The sequence below is a fragment of the Hyperolius riggenbachi genome, chromosome 7, assembly GCF_040937935.1.
Source record: "Hyperolius riggenbachi isolate aHypRig1 chromosome 7, aHypRig1.pri, whole genome shotgun sequence".
Taxonomy (NCBI): domain Eukaryota; kingdom Metazoa; phylum Chordata; class Amphibia; order Anura; family Hyperoliidae; genus Hyperolius; species Hyperolius riggenbachi.
The window spans coordinates 19,491,252-19,511,306 of NC_090652.1; the positions used below are offsets into that span (position 1 = coordinate 19,491,252).

A 20,055-nucleotide genomic window follows, 5' to 3' on the forward strand; every position below is an offset into this window, starting at 1 on the left:
TGTGTATGGGCCTTTAATCTTGTTTATGCGTCCTGTTTGTTTGATTCTCTGCATGATCTTAATGCTGATTGTTTGTTTGTAAGCTGTGTAACTGTTTAGTTGCATAACTCTGTGCATGAACTTAATGTGCAACATTTATGCTGATTATAATAAATCTTTGTTTATTCCTTTAATTCCAGTCTCAGTGTTTCTTGCATACTGACAGAGCAATCTTCCTTGCACACCAATGCATCAGAATCATGACAATATTACAATAAAAACATTCAGTGTACAGCTGTGCGCAAACATTGCAATCCTTCATATTACTGTCTTCAACCAGGAAAGAAACAAAGTCCCCCCAAGAGCAGATTAGTGGGGAGTCTACATCCATCCTTCTGCACTGACTCCATCACGCGGGGCAATTAGAAGGCACTGAAAGGAGAAAAATAACTTAGATATAAAAAACATTTTCTAAGATATTCAATGTTGTTAGAAAATTGTTATTATTTACCGTATTTTTCGGACTATAAGACGCTCCGGACTATAAGACGCACCTAGATTTAGAGGGCAAAAACCAGGAAAAAAAAAAATTACTAAATCTAGGTGCCTCCATGGTCCAGGAGTCTCCTATAGACCTTTAACCTCCCCCTAAGATGTTTCTAATACTGCCCAGCTACACTAACCACTTCTGCCCCACCAACTACACTAACAACTGATACCTCACCCCCAGCTACACTATACTTCACTAACCACTAATGTATCCCCCCACCCAGCTACACTATACTTTACTAACCACTAATGTATCCCCCCACCCAGCTACACTATACTTCACTAACCACTAATGTATCCCCCCACCCAGCTACACTATACTTCACTAACCACTAATGTATATCCCCCCACCCAGCTACACTATACTTCACTAACCACTAATGTATCCCCCCACCCAGCTACACTATACTTCACTAACCACTAATGTATCCCCCCACCCATCTACACTATACTTCACTAAGCACTAATGTATATCCCCCCCACCCAGCTACACTATACTTCACTAACCACTGATGTATCCCCCCACCCAGCTACACTATACTTCACTAACCACTGTTGTATCCCCCCACCCAGCTACACTATACTTCACTAACCACTGATGTATCCCCCACCCAGCTACACTATACTTCACTAACCACTGATGTATCCCCCCACCCAGCTACACTATACTTCACTAACCACTGATGTATCCCCCCCACCCAGCTACACTATACTACACTAACCACTGTTGTATCCCCCCACCCAGCTACACTATACTTCACTAACCACTGATGTATCCCCCACCCAGCTACACTATACTTCACTAACCACTAATGTATCCCCCCACCCAGCTACACTATACTTCACTAACCACTGTTGTATCCCCCCACCCAGCTACACTATACTTCACTAACCACTGATGTATCCCCCCACCCAGCTACACTATACTTCACTAACCACTGATGTATCCCCCCACCCAGCTACACTATACTTCACTAACCACTGATGTATCCCCCCACCCAGCTACACTATACTTCACTAACCACTGATGTATCCCCCCACCCAGCTACACTATACTTCACTAACCACTGATGTATCCCCCCACCCAGCTACACTATACTTCACTAACCACTGATGTATCCTCCCACCCAGCTACACTATACTTCACTAACCACTGATGTATCCCCCCATCCTGCTACACTATACTTCACTAACCACTGATGTATCCCCACACCCAGCTACACTATACTTCACTAACCACTGATGTATCCCCCCACCCAGCTACACTATACTTCACTAACCACTGATGTATCCCCCCACCCAGCTACACTATACTTCTCTAACCATTGATGTATCCCCCCACCCAGCTACACTATACTTCACCAACCACTGATGTATCCCCCCACCCAGCTACACTATACTTCACTAACCACTAATGTATATCCCCCCCACCCAGCTACACTATACTTCACTAACCACTGATGTATCCCCCCACCCAGCTACACTATACCTCACTAACCACTGTTGTATCCCCCCACCCAGCTACACTATACTTCACAAACCACTGATGTATCCCCCCCACCCAGCTACACTATACTTCACTAACCACTGATGTATCCCCCCACCCAGCTACACTATACTTCACTAACCACTGTTGTATCCCCCCACCCAGCTACACTATACTTCACTAACCACTGATGTATCCCCCCACCCAGCTACACTATACTTCACTAACCACTGATGTATCCCCCCACCCAGCTACACTATACTTCACTAACCACTGTTGTATCCCCCCACCTAGCTACACTATACTTCACTAACCACTGATGTATCCCCCCACCCAGCTACACTATACTTCACTAACCACTGATGTATCCCCCCACCCAGCTACACTATACTTCACTAACCACTGATGTATCCCCCCACCCAGCTACACTATACTACACTTCACAAAGCCCTGTCACCTCCCCCCCCCCCCGAACCTAGCTACACTAATTAACCATTACTATTAAACTAAAAGCTCACCCATAATGAGGAGGTTCGTGGCAGCAGAGTTATCCAGAGGGGGTCCAGCATAGCAGCAGCTGCTGCAATCTGTATGCCGGTGTCCATTGTCTTGTCCCCCGAGCGGCGGCATTGGGGTCAGCTGTACATCTCCCTGGGTGGCATAGCAGCAGCCGCTGCAATCATCTGCAATGCCTGTGTGTATCTGCGGCTTGTCCCCCGAACGGCTCCAGCAGCAGCGTAATCCGAGATAACTCCCCGGGTGGCTGTAGGTGCTAATAAGATTGCTTATGCATGCGCCTCTTCTGCCCCGCATCAGCCGCGCGTCATTGTAATACAGGCACAGCGGGACATCTTCAGCCACGTTACTATCAGCATCCGGCAGAGACCTCTGAACTGCTTCCTTATTGGTGCCCTCTGATGACCTGCGTCGCACGTGCGCCGGGGTCATGTGGCGAGCCAATAAGGAATGCTAATTACACCAGAGAGAAAATGTGTGCATCAACCAAGTGAACCTGACAAATCTGGCTTTGCAAATTTGGCCTATTGGCTAATCACGAGACATTGCTCATGCAAATATGCATTTGCTTTCGCATGCCTAAATATGCAGGGTCAAAAACCAAAAACCGCAAAACAATCGCCCTGCGGGAATTAGTTCATGCTACATAGGACTATCCAGGGGCGCCACGAGGAGGCTTCCCATTGCCCCCATACAACCGGGGGGCCGCGGGGGTCCCAGGCTCTCTCACCGCCTGGAACCCACACATCGGCACCCCGGAGGTGGAGGCTGGGGGTGCAGGCGATCTCCCCAGCGTGGCCAGCGCCGGGAAGAGCCGCCCGCACACACCTCCCAAGATTAAAAACAGGCACTTACCTTAACGTCCATTACGTTCTGCTATATGCGCATGACCTGGGCGCGACACATAAGGGGAGGACAGGCGCAAATAGCCTGCTCCAGGGCTCTCACCTCCTAAAACAAGCCATTCACCACTTGCCTCCAAAGGAAAGAAAATGCAATGCTAATTACACCAGAGAGAAAATGTGTGCATCAACCAAGTGAACCTGACAAATCTGGCTTTGCAAATTTGGCCTATTGGCTAATCACGAGACATTGCTCATGCAAATATGCATTTGCTTTCGCATGCCTAAATATGCAGGATCAAAAACAGCATGAACTAATTCCCGCAGGGCGATTGTTTTGCGGTTTTTGGTTTTTGACCCTGCATATTTAGGCATGCGAAAGCAAATGCATATTTGCATGAGCAATGTCTCGTGATTAGCCAATAGGCCAAATTTGCAAAGCCAGATTTGTCAGGTTCACTTGGTTGATGCACACATTTTCTCTCTGGTGTAATTAGCATTCCTTATTGGCTCGCCACATGACCCCGGCGCACGTGCGACGCAGGTCATCAGAGGGCACCAATAAGAAAGCAGTTCAGAGGTCTCTGCCGGATGCTGATAGTAACGTGGCTGAAGATGTCCCGCTGTGCCTGTATTACAATGACGCGTGGCTGATGCCGGGCAGAAGAGGCGCATGCATAAGCAATCTTATTAGCACCTACAGCCATGCCGCCCGGGGAGTTATCTCGGATTATGCTGCTGCTGGAGCCGCTCGGGGGACAAGCCGCAGATACACACAGACATTGCAGATGATTGCAGCGGCTGCTGCTATGCCACCCAGGGAGATGTACAGCTGATCCCACTGCCGCCGCTCGGGGGGACAAGACGATGGACACCGGCATACAGATTGCAGCAGCTGCTGCTATGCTGGAACACCTCCGGATAACTCTGCTGCTGCTGACACAGTGCCCGCCCAGACAGGTAAATTGTTACATTTGGACTATAAGACGCAGTAACTTTTTCCCCCCACTTTTGGGGGAGAAAAAGTGCGTTTTATAGTCCGAAAAATACGGTTTATAGTTATTACAGTAGAATCTTTTTATAGTAAACTCCAAGGAACCAGGAAAAGTGGTTTACTAATAGTGATGATGGTAATCCACTAATTATGATTACACAAAATTTTGCATAAATTTCCGCCTATACCAAATTACGATTTGTAAATTTAATTGATCTTGTATGGTCATTTGCGGAATATTTTGCATAATTTCATGCTGACTTAATAGCAAAACCCACATGCATGCTATTGACACCACAATTGATACATACAGTGGCTTGCAAAAGTATTCGGCCCCTTGAAGTTTTCCACATTTTGTCATATTACTGCCACAAACATGAATCAGTTTTATTGGAATTCCACATGAAAGACCAACACAAAGTGGTGTACATGTGAGAAGTGGAACGAAAATCATACATGATTCCAAACATTTTTTACAAATAAATAACTGCAAAGTGGGGTGTGCGTAATTATTCGGCCCCCTTTGGTCTGAGTGCAGTAAGTTGCCCATAGACATTGCATGATGAGTGCTAATGACTAAATGAAGTGCACCTGTGTGTAATCTAATGTCAGTACAAATACAGGTGCTCTGTGAGGGCCTCAGAGGTTGTCTAAGAAAATCTTGGGAGCAATCACACCTTGAAGTCCAAAGAACACACAAGACAGGTCAGGGATCAAGTTATTGAGAAATTAAAAGCAGGCTTAGGCTACAAAAAGATTTCCAAAGCCTTGAACATCCCAAGGAGCACTGTTCAAGCGATCATTCAGAAATGGAAGGAGTATGGCACAACTGTAAACCTACCAAGACAAGGCTGTCCACCTAAACTCACAGGCCGAACAAGGAGAGCGCTAATCAGAAATGCAGTCAAGAGGCCCATCATGACTCTGGACGAGTTGCAGAGATCTACAGCTCAGGTGGAGGAATCTGTCCAAAGGACAACTATTAGTCATGCACTGTACAAAGTTGGCCTTTATGGAAGAGTGGTAAGAAGAAAGGCATTGCTAACAGAAAGCATAAGAAGTCCCGTTTGCAGTTTGCCACAAGCCATGTGGGGGACACAGCAACCATGTGGAAGAAGGTGCTCTGGTCAGATGAGACCAAAATGGAACTTTTTGGCCAAAATGCAAAACGCTATCTGTGGTGGAAAACTAACACTGCACATCACTCTGAACACACCATCCCCACTGTCAAATATGGTGGTGGCAGCATCATGCTCGGGGGGTGCATCTCTTCAGCAGGGACAGGGAAGCTGGTCAGAGTTGATGGGAAGATGGGTGGAGCGAAATACAGGGCAATCTTGGGAGAAAACCTCTTGGAGTCTGCAAAAGACTTGAGACTGGGGTGGAGGTTAACCTTCCAGCAGGACAATGACCCTAAACATAAAGCCAGGGCAACAATGGAATGGTTTAAAACAAAACATATCTATGTGTTAGAATGGCCCAGTCAAAGTCCAGGTCTAAATCCAATCGAGAATTTGTGGCAAGATCTGAAAACTGCTGTTCACAAACGCTGTCCATCTAATCTGACTGAGCTGGAGCTGTTTTGCAAAGAAGAATGGGCAAGGATTTCAGTCTCTAGATGTGCAAAGCTGGTAGAGACATACCCTAAAAGACTGGCAGCTGTAATTGCAGCAAAAGGTGGTTCTACAAAGCATTGACTCAGGGGGCCGAATAATTACGCACACCCCACTTTGCAGTTATTGATTTGTAAAAAATGTTTGGAATCATGTATGATTTTCGATCCACTTCTCACATGTACACCACTTTGTATTGGTCTTTCACGTGGAATTCCAATAAAATGTATGCATGTTTGTGGCAGTAATATGACAAAATGTGGAAAACTTCAAGGGGGCCGAATACTTTTGCAAGCCACTATATGTTAAGGATAATAGTGGGTACAAGTCAAAAAAAGTTTTTGAGAAAATCGATTTTAAAAATGCAAAGAAAAGATGGTTCTTAACCAGTTCGCATTCAGTCGTTTTTCGCTTCATGCATCCGAACAATGTTCACCTCCCATTCATTAGCCTATAACTTTATTACTACTTATCACAATGAACTGATCTATATCTTGTTTTTTCCGCCACCAATTAGGCTTTCTTTGGGGGGTACATTTTACTAAGAGCCACTTTACTGTAAATGCATTTTAAAAGGAAGAATAAGAAGAAAACGGAAACAAATCATTATTTCTCACTTTTCGGCAATTATAGTTTTGAAATAATACATGCCTCCATAATTAAAACCCACGTATTGTATATGCCCATTTGTCCCGTTTATTACACCATTTAAATTATGTCCCTATCACAATGTATGGCGACAATATTTTATTTGGAAATAAAAGTGCATTTTTTCCGTTTTGCATTCATCACTATTTACAAGCTTATAATAAAAAAAAAAAAGAAATATTTCATCTTTACATAGATATTTAAAAAGTTTAGACCCTTAGGTAAATATTTGTGTTTTTTTTTTTTTTAATTGTAATGTTTTTTTTTTTTTTTAATTAAACATTTTATGTGGGTATTTTTGGGAGGGTGGGATTGAAATTGTATTTTTTTTGTAAATATATGTGTATTTTTATTTTTATTTAACATTTAGATGTAGTTTACTTTTTGGCCACAAGATGGCAGCCATGAGTTGTTTACAGTGACGTCACTCTAAGCGTACCACGTACGCTTAGAGCGACATAGGAGGCAGAAAAAGCGTAGCTTCCGAGAGAAGCTGTCGCTTTTTCTGCGGGGGAGAGGAATCAGTGATCGGGCACCGTTGCCCGATTCACTGATTCACTGGCTAACAAACCGCCGGCCGATCGCGCGCGTGCACGCGCGCGATCGGCCGCGTGGACGCGCAGGAGCGCACATGGCTTCCTGGACGTGAGTTTCACGTCCAGGAATGTGAAATAGTTAAACTCAGAAAAAATTACGATTTAAAAAAACATTTTTTCTTTGCATTTTTAAAATCAATTTTCTCAAACACTACAAAATCTTATTAAAAAATTATTGAAAAATTATTTTTTGACTTATACCCAATATTCTCTTTAACATGTGTAGCAATTTTGGTAGAAATATCATGTATAAGGGCTTTGATATTAACCGCTAAATTTGGCAGAAAATTACACAAAATAAAACGAATATTATGCAAAAAATTATGCGAAATTGTGAAATATTAGTAGTATTACATATAATACAAAATTAATTATGATTTTATCTTTATTTTGATTTATAAATTTTGATGCAAAATTTCGGTCCACCACTGTTTACTATATCAGAAGTTTACTATGAATGAAAATCAAAAATATCAGAATTGGTCATACATTGCATATTTATACAGACACATTTGCTCGGACCCAAAGACTCAGTTTACTATATTCAAATGTTTACTACATCAGAGTTTACTATAATGAGATTCTACTGTATTAGCTAAATTAAGGCCGGGTTTACACCAAATTGCTTTCCCCAAATTGCAATCGCTGGTCCTGCAGCATTTTTGGAGCTTTGGTGCTTCAATGCAAAGTAAAGGAATGCTGCAAAATCACTTTTCCACAGCGATTATTGCTGTGCTTTTACTACCCAGAAAAACTTGCTGTACCCAAAACCTCTTGCAAAAACCTGCGCCCTTCCTGTTTCCTGTTTCCTGGATGGTACGAGGACATAGTTTAGGATTATCCACAGGCATAAGAGAAATAGCTAGCAAGCAGTGGTTCAGCACTGAGCAACTGATTTCTCAGGTCCAGAATCATCCAAAATCATAGCAGCCATAGTGCATTTTGAAGGACCAATCAGGTTGTAAATTGCTGATGAAAATTGCAAATCATTCAGTAAAACGCTGAAAAATCTCTACCATAAACGCATAGCGGTTGCAGTTATGATTCACAATTACTAGTGGGCCTCAGTCATTGCTCTCTGTTGACTGAAATGTTGTGTGTTTCCCAAAATGGCTGAAATCTACAAAAAATGCATCTCACACTTCAATGCAAGACTGCAGGACTTCTCAAGAGCTGCCCCAACTCTCTGGAACTCCCTTCCATCACTTATCAGGCTCGCCCCATCCTTCAACACCTTCAAACAAGGCCTCCAAACACACCTCTTCAAGATTGCCTAAACTCCAGCGTCATTGCCATAACTCACTCTGCTGAACACCTTTATGCAACCCGTACCTAGTGTGCTCCTGCCCACTCCCTTTAGATTGTAAGCCTCTGGTAGGGTCCTCCCCCCTAATTTATCCAACTTGATCATGCAACCCTTCCATCGAGTACCCTTCCTGTGGTGGACTAACTTGGATTTGAACTAAGTGGTCTCTAAGACTTAAACTCTGTTGCATGATCTTGTTTCTTGTGCCTTGCTGTCTGTCTCCCTATTTATCTATTTCTCAGTGTTGTGTAATATGTTGGCAATTTATAAATACAATCAGGGATGCTCATCCGGATTCCGGTTATCCGGGAAACCCGGATATCCAAACTTTTTTATGTTGTCCGATTCAGATTCGGATTCCGGATTTTTTTTTTAAACGGATAGCTATCTGCGGATATTTGGATGCATAACACGGATTCTCTCTCTCACTCTTCAAATCTTGTCTTCCAGGAATTTGTAGGGTCTCAAAAGCAAGCTCACATACATTGGCCAGGAATCAAACCCAGGTCAACTACTTGGAAGGCAGCTATGCTCACCACTATACCACCAACACTACATGCTGAATTTAAAGTCTGGAAGATTCCAGATTCCATGAGCCCATAACCCAGAGGTTGATGGATCTAAACCATCGTCTGCTAGGTGTACTTTGTTTTTTACACCTTGCTTTACCACATGGGCCAATCGGCGGCCATAGCCCCTTAAGAGAAAGTGTCATTAGGGCCTTGCTGTAATAGAGATTGTAGTGTAACTATTTCAACTAATGTACCCTTCTTAAACTTGAAGACTGTATACAAATGTAAGCAGAGTGACGTAGTGGAAGTGTGCTGGGCCCATAACCCAGAGGTTATGGATCGAAACCATCCTCTGCTAGGCATGATTTCGTTTTTGCTTTAGGTTAGCAGGAATGGTTGCATTGCCACCTAGCTTTTCATCCTTCCCACCCTTGCCCTGGAATCTTCCAGACTTCAAATTCAGCATGTAGTGTTGGTGGTATAGTGGTGAGCATAGCTGCCCTCCAAGCAGTTGACCTGGGTTCGATTCCTGGCCAATGTATGGGAGCTTGCTTTTGAGACCCTACAAAATCCCTGGAAGACAAGATCCGAAGGGGGAGGAGGAAGAGAGAGAGAAAGAGAGAGAGTTTAGCTTCCAAAACGGTTTGGAAGCATTTTAAGGCCACTTCCGGTTTTCAAACCGGATATCCAAATCCGACTGGATATTGGGTTCGGATATCCGATTCTACTCGGATACCCAAAAGTTCGCATTCGGATCCGGATATCTGGGTATTCGGATCCGAATCTATTCGGATTTTAAAAATTGGTATCCGAGCAACCCTGAATACAATAAATAATGATATATAAGGAACTCACATATCTCCAGAGGTCCTGTACTGACTTCCTTTGGTTGCTCCAGGCTAGGATGCTCCACTCTACAGATGATCTCTGAGCCTTGGTCTTCACTCATGGTTGGAGTAAAATATAAAATTGCTGTACAGCTAGAGGTCTTCTTTTTGCTCTCGTGTTGTACGACCTCAGAACCCTCATTACCAGGGAATGGAACCGCGGACTCCTCACCTCGTCTTTTCTTAAACCAAGCCACGGATGTAACATCGGGGAAATAATCAGTGATGTTGCATCTTATCCAGGACTCCTCCTTATCTATGAGTTCTGGGACTAATATGTCTAAGTCTGGAGGCCAGGGAAGCTCTGCAAGGACAAATATTCATTCACATATAACTAATTATATATTTACCTATTTATTAATACATTTACTTAATTATTTTTTTAACTGCATTACTTTTAAAGCGAACCTTACGTGAAAATAAACATATGAGATAAAGAGTTGTGTGTGTAGTACAGCTAAGAAATAGAACATTAGTAGCGAAGAAAAGAGTCTCTTAGGCCCGGTTAACATTTGCAATCCCTGTCCGGATCCGCCTGATTGGATCCGGACCGTATACTGTACAAACGGAACGTACGTTCCGCATAGCAATGCAAAGGCTATGCGGACGTTCACACGCTTACGTTCCGTACAGTACGGAGCCGGACCGGATCCGGACTCCGGACACTTTTCCAACATGTGCTATTTTTTGATCCGGCTCATCCGGCCCACGCACCCGGACCGGATCCTGACTGCACCATCCGTAAATATGAAACCAATGGGAAATGGAAGCACAGAACACACTGGAGACAACACCGGACGTTCTACCCCACTTCCTATGCGTATCAAAGCAGCCATTTCGGATGGGGACACATGGGCCCAGCATATCTGGAGTGGAGCAGCAGTGATACACGTGCTGGAGCTGTTTTGGCAGTATGTCGGAGGTGGAGGTGAGGCCTACAGCGGAGGACCTGATTCTACAGGTGCACCAGGTGCACTTTCTGCAGACCCCAACAAATTTTAAGGTTTTTTTTTTCCCCCCACGGATCCGGATGGCAGCCTGAAGCAGTCCTGATGCGAACGGACCGGATCCGGATCGGATCCGGATCGGATCCGTACGGTTCCAATCCGGATCAGGTCCTGATACGATCCGGATCCGGTCTGTTTGCATGCCAAAACGCAAGTGTGAACGGGGCCTTATTGTTTTCCAGTACAGGAAGAGTTAAGAAACTTCAGTTGTTCTCTATGCAAAAGAGATTCTCTGATCTATTCCACCCAACGTGAGCGGAATACAGTCCTGTTTTCTGAAGCACTTTAGCAGCCTAGAAACAGTGAGGCCTCCTGGCGCTTCACTGCGCACTGCGTTTGTGGTAAAAGCGCTTTTCTAAGCACTTTACCAGAGCGGTTTTGTAATTCACTCCCTGACGCAAGTCCGGACGTGAACTCTTTGACCCGGAAAAGAAGAAATACAATGTATTTATTCTAAAAAACGCGAATACAATCGTTGCATAAAGCAGTTTTTTGAGCATTAAGCGCTGTTCCTATACTTTCCATTATAGCAAAAACGCCCCAAAAGTGGTACAGGTACCGCTTTGCTGAATGAACCTTGCTGATATGAACTTCTCATAGAGATTCATTGAACAAGCGTTTTGTGAGCTGTTTTTACAATCGCCTGCGCTTGAAAAAAGGCCGAAAACGCCCCTAATGTGAACGAGCCCTGAAAGACAGTTTGAGATAAGGTTTTACTGCAGAGAAGTTCAAAGGATCATTAGTTCTGTTTTGTTTTATAGAGTCAAATACAGAGTGTGGTCTGTGAACTACAAGTATGACAGAATGATGCAATGTTTATTAACCTCCTGAGCGGTATGGACGAGCTCAGCTCGTCCATCACCGCCGGAGGCTGCCGCTCAGGCCCTGCTGGGCCGATTTTTATCAAATAAAGTGCAGCACACGCAGCCGGCACTTTGCCAGCCACGTGTGCTGCCTGATCGCCGCCGCTCTGCGGCGATTCGCCGCGAGCAGCGGCGAAAGAGGGCCCCCCTAGCCGCCTGAGCCCTGCGCAGCCGGAACAAAAAGTTCCGGCCAGCGCTAAGGGCTGGATCGGAGGCGGCTGACGTCAGGACGTCGGCTGACGTCGATGACGTCACTCCGCTCGTCGCTATGGCGACGATATAAGCAAAACAAGGAAGGCCGCTCATTGCGGCCTTCCTTGTTTATTCTGGGCGCCGGAGGCGATCGGAAGATCGCCTCCGGAGCGCCCTCTAGTGGGCTTTCATGCAGCCAACTTTCAGTTGGCTGCATGAAATAGTTTTTTTTTTATTTAAAAAAAACCCTCCCGCAGCCACCCTGGCGATTTAATCAGAACGCCAGGGTGGTTAAAAAAGTATGTAAATAAAAATAAGAGACTTTTCTGTGCTAATAATGTTCTAATCCTTATCCGTACCACACACACAATTCATTGTATCATACTGTTTTTTTGCTTTAGGTTTACTTTAAAAATGGCTTTACCTTTTACAGACAAGATTTTGGTTTCAGGTCCATCCATGGCTTTGTGTTCCCAAGTCACGTAGAATTTAAATTGGGGATCCTTAAAGCTACAGTCCAGATATTGACATTGGCTGGTGACACGGAATGTGGCATCGTCTTGTTCTGTGACGGTTTCGGTGTGTCTTATGTCCTCTCGTACCCCTTTTATGGGCTCCGTCTCCCCCTTATGCCATTTTACCCTTATATCATTAGGAAAGAATTCCTTCAGAGTCAGACAGAACCGAATTGTACCATGATCTCCAAAACTTATCTTCATGGAATCCATCCGAGGTTTTCCTGGAAAAAAAGTGGCAAGTAGTAAGTCAAAAACTGGTGACATATTTAACGGTCAAGTTTAAACTTCCATTTTTAATGCCTGCTTGTGGTATGAGAGTACGATGGCTCTCTAATAGGGACGATCTGGCACTTTGATGGCACTAGGCAGCTCTCGAAATTCACTGGAAAACGAGTAAAGACACAAAAAGAGAGAGCGCTCTTGAGTGTAGCTAGTAATCAAAGGGCAAGTTCCATAATATGGAAAGTAGGGATGCTCATTCGGATTCCGCGGAAATGCAATTTCTGAAATTCCGATCGGAAATTGCATTTCCGCATCGGAATGCGGAAATCGGTAATGCAAGTGCGGTAGGTGGATTTCCGCCGGAAATCGCGGAAATTTCCCACAGAAATTGCGGAAATTCCACCCGACTTTAACATCGATTTTCTCTAAAACTATAAGGTCTTTTTTGAAAACTTTTTATTGCATCTTGTTCACAGGATTTAGTTTAATAAACCCTGAAAATTTGGTGTTTCTAGGACTTACTGGGGCTTTGCTATTAACCGCTAAAGTCGGCGGATTTTTACTGTAATGTAAAATGCAGAAAACCTGCATCTGCCTATTTTCTGCATTTTACATTACAGTAAAAATCCACCGAATTTAGCGGTTAATAGCAAAGCCCCCGTAAGTCCTAGAAACACTAAATTTTTAGGGTTTATTAAACAGAATCTTCTGAACAAGATGCAAAAAAAAACTTTTCAAAAAGACCTTATAGTTTTTGAGAATATTGATGTTAAATTCGGGTGGAATTTCAGCGATTTCCGGTGGAAATTCCGCATTGGAATGCGGAAAGTGGTAGCGGAATCGGTAATTGGCAATGGCGGAATGCGAATTTACCGCATAATCGGAAAATGCCATTTCTGACCATCTCTAATGGAAAGGTCTCACCTGGTTAGTGTGTGGCTGTATCTGTGAGGACAGCCAGCGAGAGCAGTTGTCCCACTTGTCAAAGGCCAGAGACCGGGCTCTGGAAGGCGTCAGCTGTACAGAAGATCCCAGTGCTTCCAACCGTATTTACATCCTGTTGCGCGTCTATTCCCCACTGCAGTCGCACTTATTATAGCAGGAATCGCGTGAGGGGGAAGTGAGCGGCCGCCGATACCATGCGCCACGGCTTGTGGAGACGAAGAGGAGCCGCTAGGTTGCTAGGCAATGCTGGATCGTGGCAGTCAAGTTACGTATTATTGATGGGGGGGGGGGGCGCTAAAAGGGGTTTATTGAGGTTAAAACAACGCGTTTCACAGAGGACCACCCTCCATTCCATCAGGTTGAACCTGATGACAGTGATGTGGAACAGACGTGTGACAGGATTTAATTAGTCCCGGTAGCCCTGGGATCCTCTGTGTAGCTGATAACTTCCAGAGCCCAGTCCCCGGCCTTTGACCAGCACAGCGGGAGACATGGCAGCACTTTCATACAGAGGCTGTACCCGATAAATCAATCTGCATGGATGTGCAGAGCTCCAGAAACTGGACAACATTACACAACTAGCACTAAAACAGGTATAACAAATGAGGGTGTTAGCTTCAGTAAATCATTTGTGCAAAGATCATTCTGTGATTCTGTCACCCTTGAGCGCTGTCATTTTTGACAAGCATGGCAACAGCTCTCTCCAGCTGTCCTCATATACAGCCACACACTAACCAGGTGAGACCTGTCCGTGTAAGGGCACTTACCCTTGTATTACTAGCTACACTCAAGAGTGCACTCTCTTTTTATGCCTTTACTCATTTTTAATGCATATGACAGTATGTTTGCAAGAAAAAGCAATGCAGGATTTTTCAGTAAATATGTTGAAAGTACCTGACTGGCTGGCTCCTGAATCTGGTAGAAATGATAGGGAAATTTTACTGGACAGAAAGCGATACAGACTCCTCCCCTTACCCCATCACCCCCAATTGAATTAGCTAGGAGAACTGTGAGGAGACATTAGCCAGCTTGTGTATGAGGCTTATATCTTGTACACACAATAGATAATTCTTAGCCAAGGGGGTAATCTTTGCCGCGAATCTAGGGTCCGTAAGGAACTCAGGCCCAAACTGTTGCCTGAGGGATCAAGTCCCGTTCCCTGACAATCCCTGTATGTGGGAAAAACTGCTCACCCCCAGCAAGTCCGTCATGCTCTGAGCCTGCAAGCCTTCAAATGTACTCTCAAATCGCACCTGTTCAGACAAGCTTATAATTGGAGGTTTATTGCCTTACCCGCTAATCCCTGTGTCTCCTCTCCTAGTGTCTCTGCCCCACTACCCTCTAGACTGTAAGATCACAAGAGCAGAGGGCCTCCTCCTAGAGTTTCCTATATCCTCCTAGTGTTTCTTATTCTGCTGTAAGTTATGGTATTGGTGATGTCTCAAACCACATCTACTATGGGCTTGATTCACAAAGCGGTGCTAACCTAGTACCTAAAGGCTTTAGGCGTGCTAACTAGGGTGCCAAGTAGTTAGCACGCACAAAGCTTCAGGAAACAGTTCTCCCAGCAGAAGCCCTAGCAACCAATCACAGAGGGGAACCTTGGCCAGCCCCACCTGACCTCATTGAGCCAATCAGAGGGCTCCCAGCCTAAACCCTGGCACCCAATCACAGAAAGGAACACTGGCCAGCCCCCCCAGTATAATAAGGAGGGCTGCCATGATGAGACATATCATCCTAGCTTGCTGAATGCTCACTGAGAGACATGCTCCAGTGCTGCTGGCCTAGCAAGGGCTGTACATAGTTATAAACCTAAAGCTGTTCAGTGATTAACCCCTTCACTATCACTACACTATTGTTAAATCGTTAATTAGCTTGATGTCTTTGTGTGACAGTCATTGTGTGACAGTCAGAGTGTGTGCTCCAGTGCTGCTGGCCTAGCAAGGGCTGTACACACAGTGATAAGCTGTTCAGTGATTAACCCCTTCACTATCACTACACTATTGGTATATTGTTAATTAGCTTGATTTCATAGTGTGACAGTCAGAGTGTGTGCTCCAGTGCTGCTGGAGCTGCTATGTGTCTGTGTGTGTGCTGTGTACAGACCAGGCCAGCTACTGCCTGCTGGCTAGCTATTAGCCTTAGCTAGCTACAGTTTAGGTTAGGTTAGGGATTAGGGGATAGGATTACTGTGTTATTGTGTAGTTAGTACTGTAGTACTGCAGTCAGTGCTAGTAGTTGTTAGAGTAGTAGTACTACTGTGTTAGCTTTCTACAGAACTACTGTGCACTAGTGTCTTCTCCTCTGCTGTCTGACTGTCACGTGGCACTTGGCACGTGTCACTTGGCACGTGTCACGTGGCACTTGGCATGTGTCACGCAGCACTTGGCACATGACAAATGCCAAGTGACACGTGCCAAGTGCCACATGACATGTGACACGTGGCAAGTGACACGTGGCAAGTGACACGTGCCAAGTGCCAATTGCCACGTGCAGGGGCGTAGCAATAGGGGGTGCAGCGGTAGCGACCGCATCGGGGCCCCGAATGGCCCTCCCTCAACTACAGTATTAGCTCTCTATTGGTCCTGTGCTCATAATAATCATTTATATATATATACTTTGAATAGTGGTAATCATTAACAAACTATTCCCCATCCCCTTTTTGCACCTCTGACATTGTAGTTGCCATTGGCAGCTTTTAGTGTGCCGTTTCAATTGCTATGTATAGAGTGCATGGGGGGCCCCATTATAAAACTTGCATCGGGGCCCACAGCTCCTTAGCTACGCCACTGGCCACGTGCCACATCCGGCATGCTCCTGGCACACGTTACACCTGTTGCTGCTGAATTGCCCTGCTCCTGCTGCCTGTGCAGCTCCCACCGCCAGGCCAAGGTGCCACAGGCCACTGATACCACCTATTTAACCCAAAACACAATTGTTGCGTAATTTTTTTGGAGGTGTCTTGGCTGAAAACTGTCATGTCCCAGTTGTGCGGTTGGACTTTGGACACAATGTGGGCTGCACGACCGCTGTCTGGAACCTGGGCCTGATGCTAAATGACAGCCATTTTTTTGGGGGGGGGGATTTTGAGTCCCCACATCATCAATTAGTGTTCCCCTTTAAAAAAATAATGATGCTACATGTCTCATTTACCCTAAATACCATTTTTAAAGCAATTTAAAGGCCACTTCTGTTTTTCTATCCGGATATCCTAATCTGTCTGGATACCCCGGATACTGAGGTCGGATATCCGATCCGGATCGGAAAATTTTGAAATCGGATATCTGACCCGGATTGGATATCTGGGTATCTGGATCCGAATCGGATCCGGATTTTGAAAAGGGGTATCCGAGCAGCACTAGTTGGCGCAATATAGCTGTAGGGGTGCCGCAAGCTACTCAAGCTGCTTGTCTGAGTGACAGAAGTTAGTTTAGGAGAGGATGCTGGAGAATGAATATTAACACTTGTACTGCTGTGTGTGTGAGCAAACATTTAATCTTAACCAAAAGATAAGGGATTAATGAGTGAGATTTGTAAGTTTGATCTCCTGGTAACTGGTTCAAACTTGCTTACCAAAATTTTCAGTGAAATTGCTGGCCAATCTCTGACTAAATTTTGCATGTTACATTGTCAATAGCAAGAAGTTTTAGATCAGGATGATACCATTTATTGGCTAACTTAGAGATAAATAAAAATTAAGCTTTCAGTTAATAATAAGTCTTCATCAATGGCATCATCCTGATCCAAAACTTCATGCTTTTACTGATGGCTAACACGGTACAACACTCTACTGCTTCTTCTACATTATCGATAGCAAAGCTCACATATTTGCCATGTTCACCAATTTGTTCAGGTACGGTAAGTTAGGGATGCTGGGGAGAATAGTGAGAACAAGTATTTTTTTTTTCAAAAAGACCTTGTAGTTTTTGAGAAACTGTAATTTAAAGTTAAGATAGGATTTTTTTTTTAAAGGGACTCCGAGCAGTGCAGAAACTATGGGAAGATGCATATCATTTTAAAGCTCTCTTTCTCCTCTTTCCAATGATATATAAACCACCACCCTACGCCTTTTAGTTTTCGCTATATTCGCGATCGAAATTTCAGCGGCCGCGACTTCGATCGCGAAAATAGAGAAAACTAAAAGGCATAGGATGACGATTTTGGTGTCGCCAGAAAGAGGAGAAAGAGAGCTTTAAAATGATATCCATCTTTCCATAGTTACATTGTATTACACAGGGCGACTTTTTCTGCTGAATGGAGCTGCTGACTTTGAGAAAAAGTCGCCCTGTGTAATACAATGTAACTATGGAAAGATGGATATCATTTTAAAGCTCTCTTTCTCCTCTTTCTGGCGTCCCCTAAATCGTCGCCCTACGCCTTTTAGTTTTCTCTATTTTTGCGATCGAAGTCGCGTGCAATTTAGATTGTGAATATAGCGAAAACTAAAAGGCGTAGGGTGGTGGTTTATATATCATTGGAAAGAGGAGAAAGAGAGCTTTAAAATGATATGCATCTTTCCATAGTTTCTGCACTGTTTGGAGTCCCTTTAAATGCAGTTAAATGAAGGCCCCCTGGATGCTTCATTTGTGTTAAAAAATACTTAATTTTGGTAACACGAGCCCTAGAGGATGCCCAAGGATTCTTCATTCAGTGGCGGGAGTTAATCAGATGTGGCGGCACCTTAGAGGATATTGTCATGGGACCTTACTTTTGATATTGGCAAGGGAATATTAATTCAATGTATCTATTGTTATTTTTCAAATAATACAATTCTCTTTTCTTTGTGTGGTGTTTTGGGGAAATCAGTAAGGGGTACATAAACACTCCTATATACGTGGTAGCTGGCATTGTTTAAGGTGCGGAGCTCCACACAGTCCGGGCCCTGAATTCTATTCTGACTACACCAGCCTTGCTTGGGGTAAAAATTGGGGGGATATACAACAAAATATTCTAAAATAAGGGGAGGGGATATAGAGCAAAGTATACACTTCCACCCTACAGTGTTGTTGTTGCTGGGGCAGTCCCAACCCTATGAGCCACAGCAATTTGAGCAGATTGTGGGACCACACTGTCTTGTAAGTATAGGTAAATTGAAGGATTAGCATTTTTTCCCCATTGGCTTTGAAGCCACATAAAGGTTCTTCCCAAGATATCCCTTAAAATGGGAACAAAAACGTATATAGTATAGCCTGTATATATACTATTCTATCACCCTCATGTGACAGGCATTCATTAACATACAAGGTGTGAGAAACACAGAAGGGGTCCACCACCTGTGGGCTCAGGCGCTCCCCCCCATTATCTCCCTGCTCACCAAACGTTTGCCTCTAATGAACATTCAATGTCTGCCACCTGGGCTTTTCCTCATGGATGAATCTGCAACCAAACTCAGAGAAACGTACCATGTGTAAAACCTCCTTTAATACTTAGATTAAAAAATAAGTAATGCCCGTACATAAAAACAAAACATCAACAGCATTGTATATCACCATCCCCTCGGTAAAGGCAGGATTCCGCGTCTCGCTGTGGAGATGCGAGACGCGGAATCCTGCCTTTACCGAGGGGATGGTGATATACAATGCTGTTGATGTTTTGTTTTTATGTACGGGCATTACTTATTTTTTAATCTAAGTATTAAAGGAGGTTTTACACATGGTACGTTTCTCTGAGTTTGGTTGCAGATTTATCCATGAGGAAAAGCCCAGGTGGCAGACATTGAATGTTCATTAGAGGCAAACGTTTGGTGAGCAGGGAGATAATGGGGGGGAGCGCCTGAGCCCACAGGTGGTGGACCCCTTCTGTGTTTCTCACACCTTGTATGTTAATGAATGCCTGTCACATGAGGGTGATAGAATAGTATATATACAGGCTATACTATATACGTTTTTGTTCCCATTTTAAGGTGTTTCTTTGCAATACTGGCAAATGATGCTATGTGATTGGAAGGAGTGATCGCAGTATTTTGAAAATTGGAGGTTTGCTACAGATTGGTAATCTGCAAGTACAGCGATCCACGGAAGAAGGGAACTGGTATACGTATGTACTGTGGCCTTAGTAAAGGGTGAAGCGCAGCACAAAGACACTTCGTTTTGTCTTCCCAAGATATGTTTACCCTCGTGTTTTATTGCACTGAGCTCTGCTTACATATGGGGGCTTTCTTGTGCCTCTTTTGTTGCATGTCGCTGCTGTAAAAGTTCCCCATAGAGTAGAAAGCAAAAAAGAACTTTCTTCGATAGACTTCATTAGCTTTCTATATTTGCTTCTGAATAAACCAGAGCATTGCAACCAGTTTGGGTGGACTGCTGTCAAACCGAACCAATGACATTTGACCAACGCTGGTCAAAATATCTTTGCATTATAAGTGTTACCAGTTATCTGTG

The 20,055-nt window shown here is 44.2% G+C and overlaps 1 gene segment (V, D, J or C); it reads right to left on the reverse strand.

Annotated features, from left to right (window-relative positions):
• Positions 1 to 201: 201 nt before the first annotated feature.
• Positions 202 to 20,055, reverse strand: part of LOC137525402 (Ig gamma-1 chain C region, membrane-bound form-like) — a 32,140-nt gene continuing 12,286 nt past the window's right edge. The window contains 3 exon segments of the C gene segment in view: positions 202 to 411; positions 9,897 to 10,232; positions 12,415 to 12,729. Coding sequence covers positions 389 to 411; positions 9,897 to 10,232; positions 12,415 to 12,729 — 674 coding nt within the window.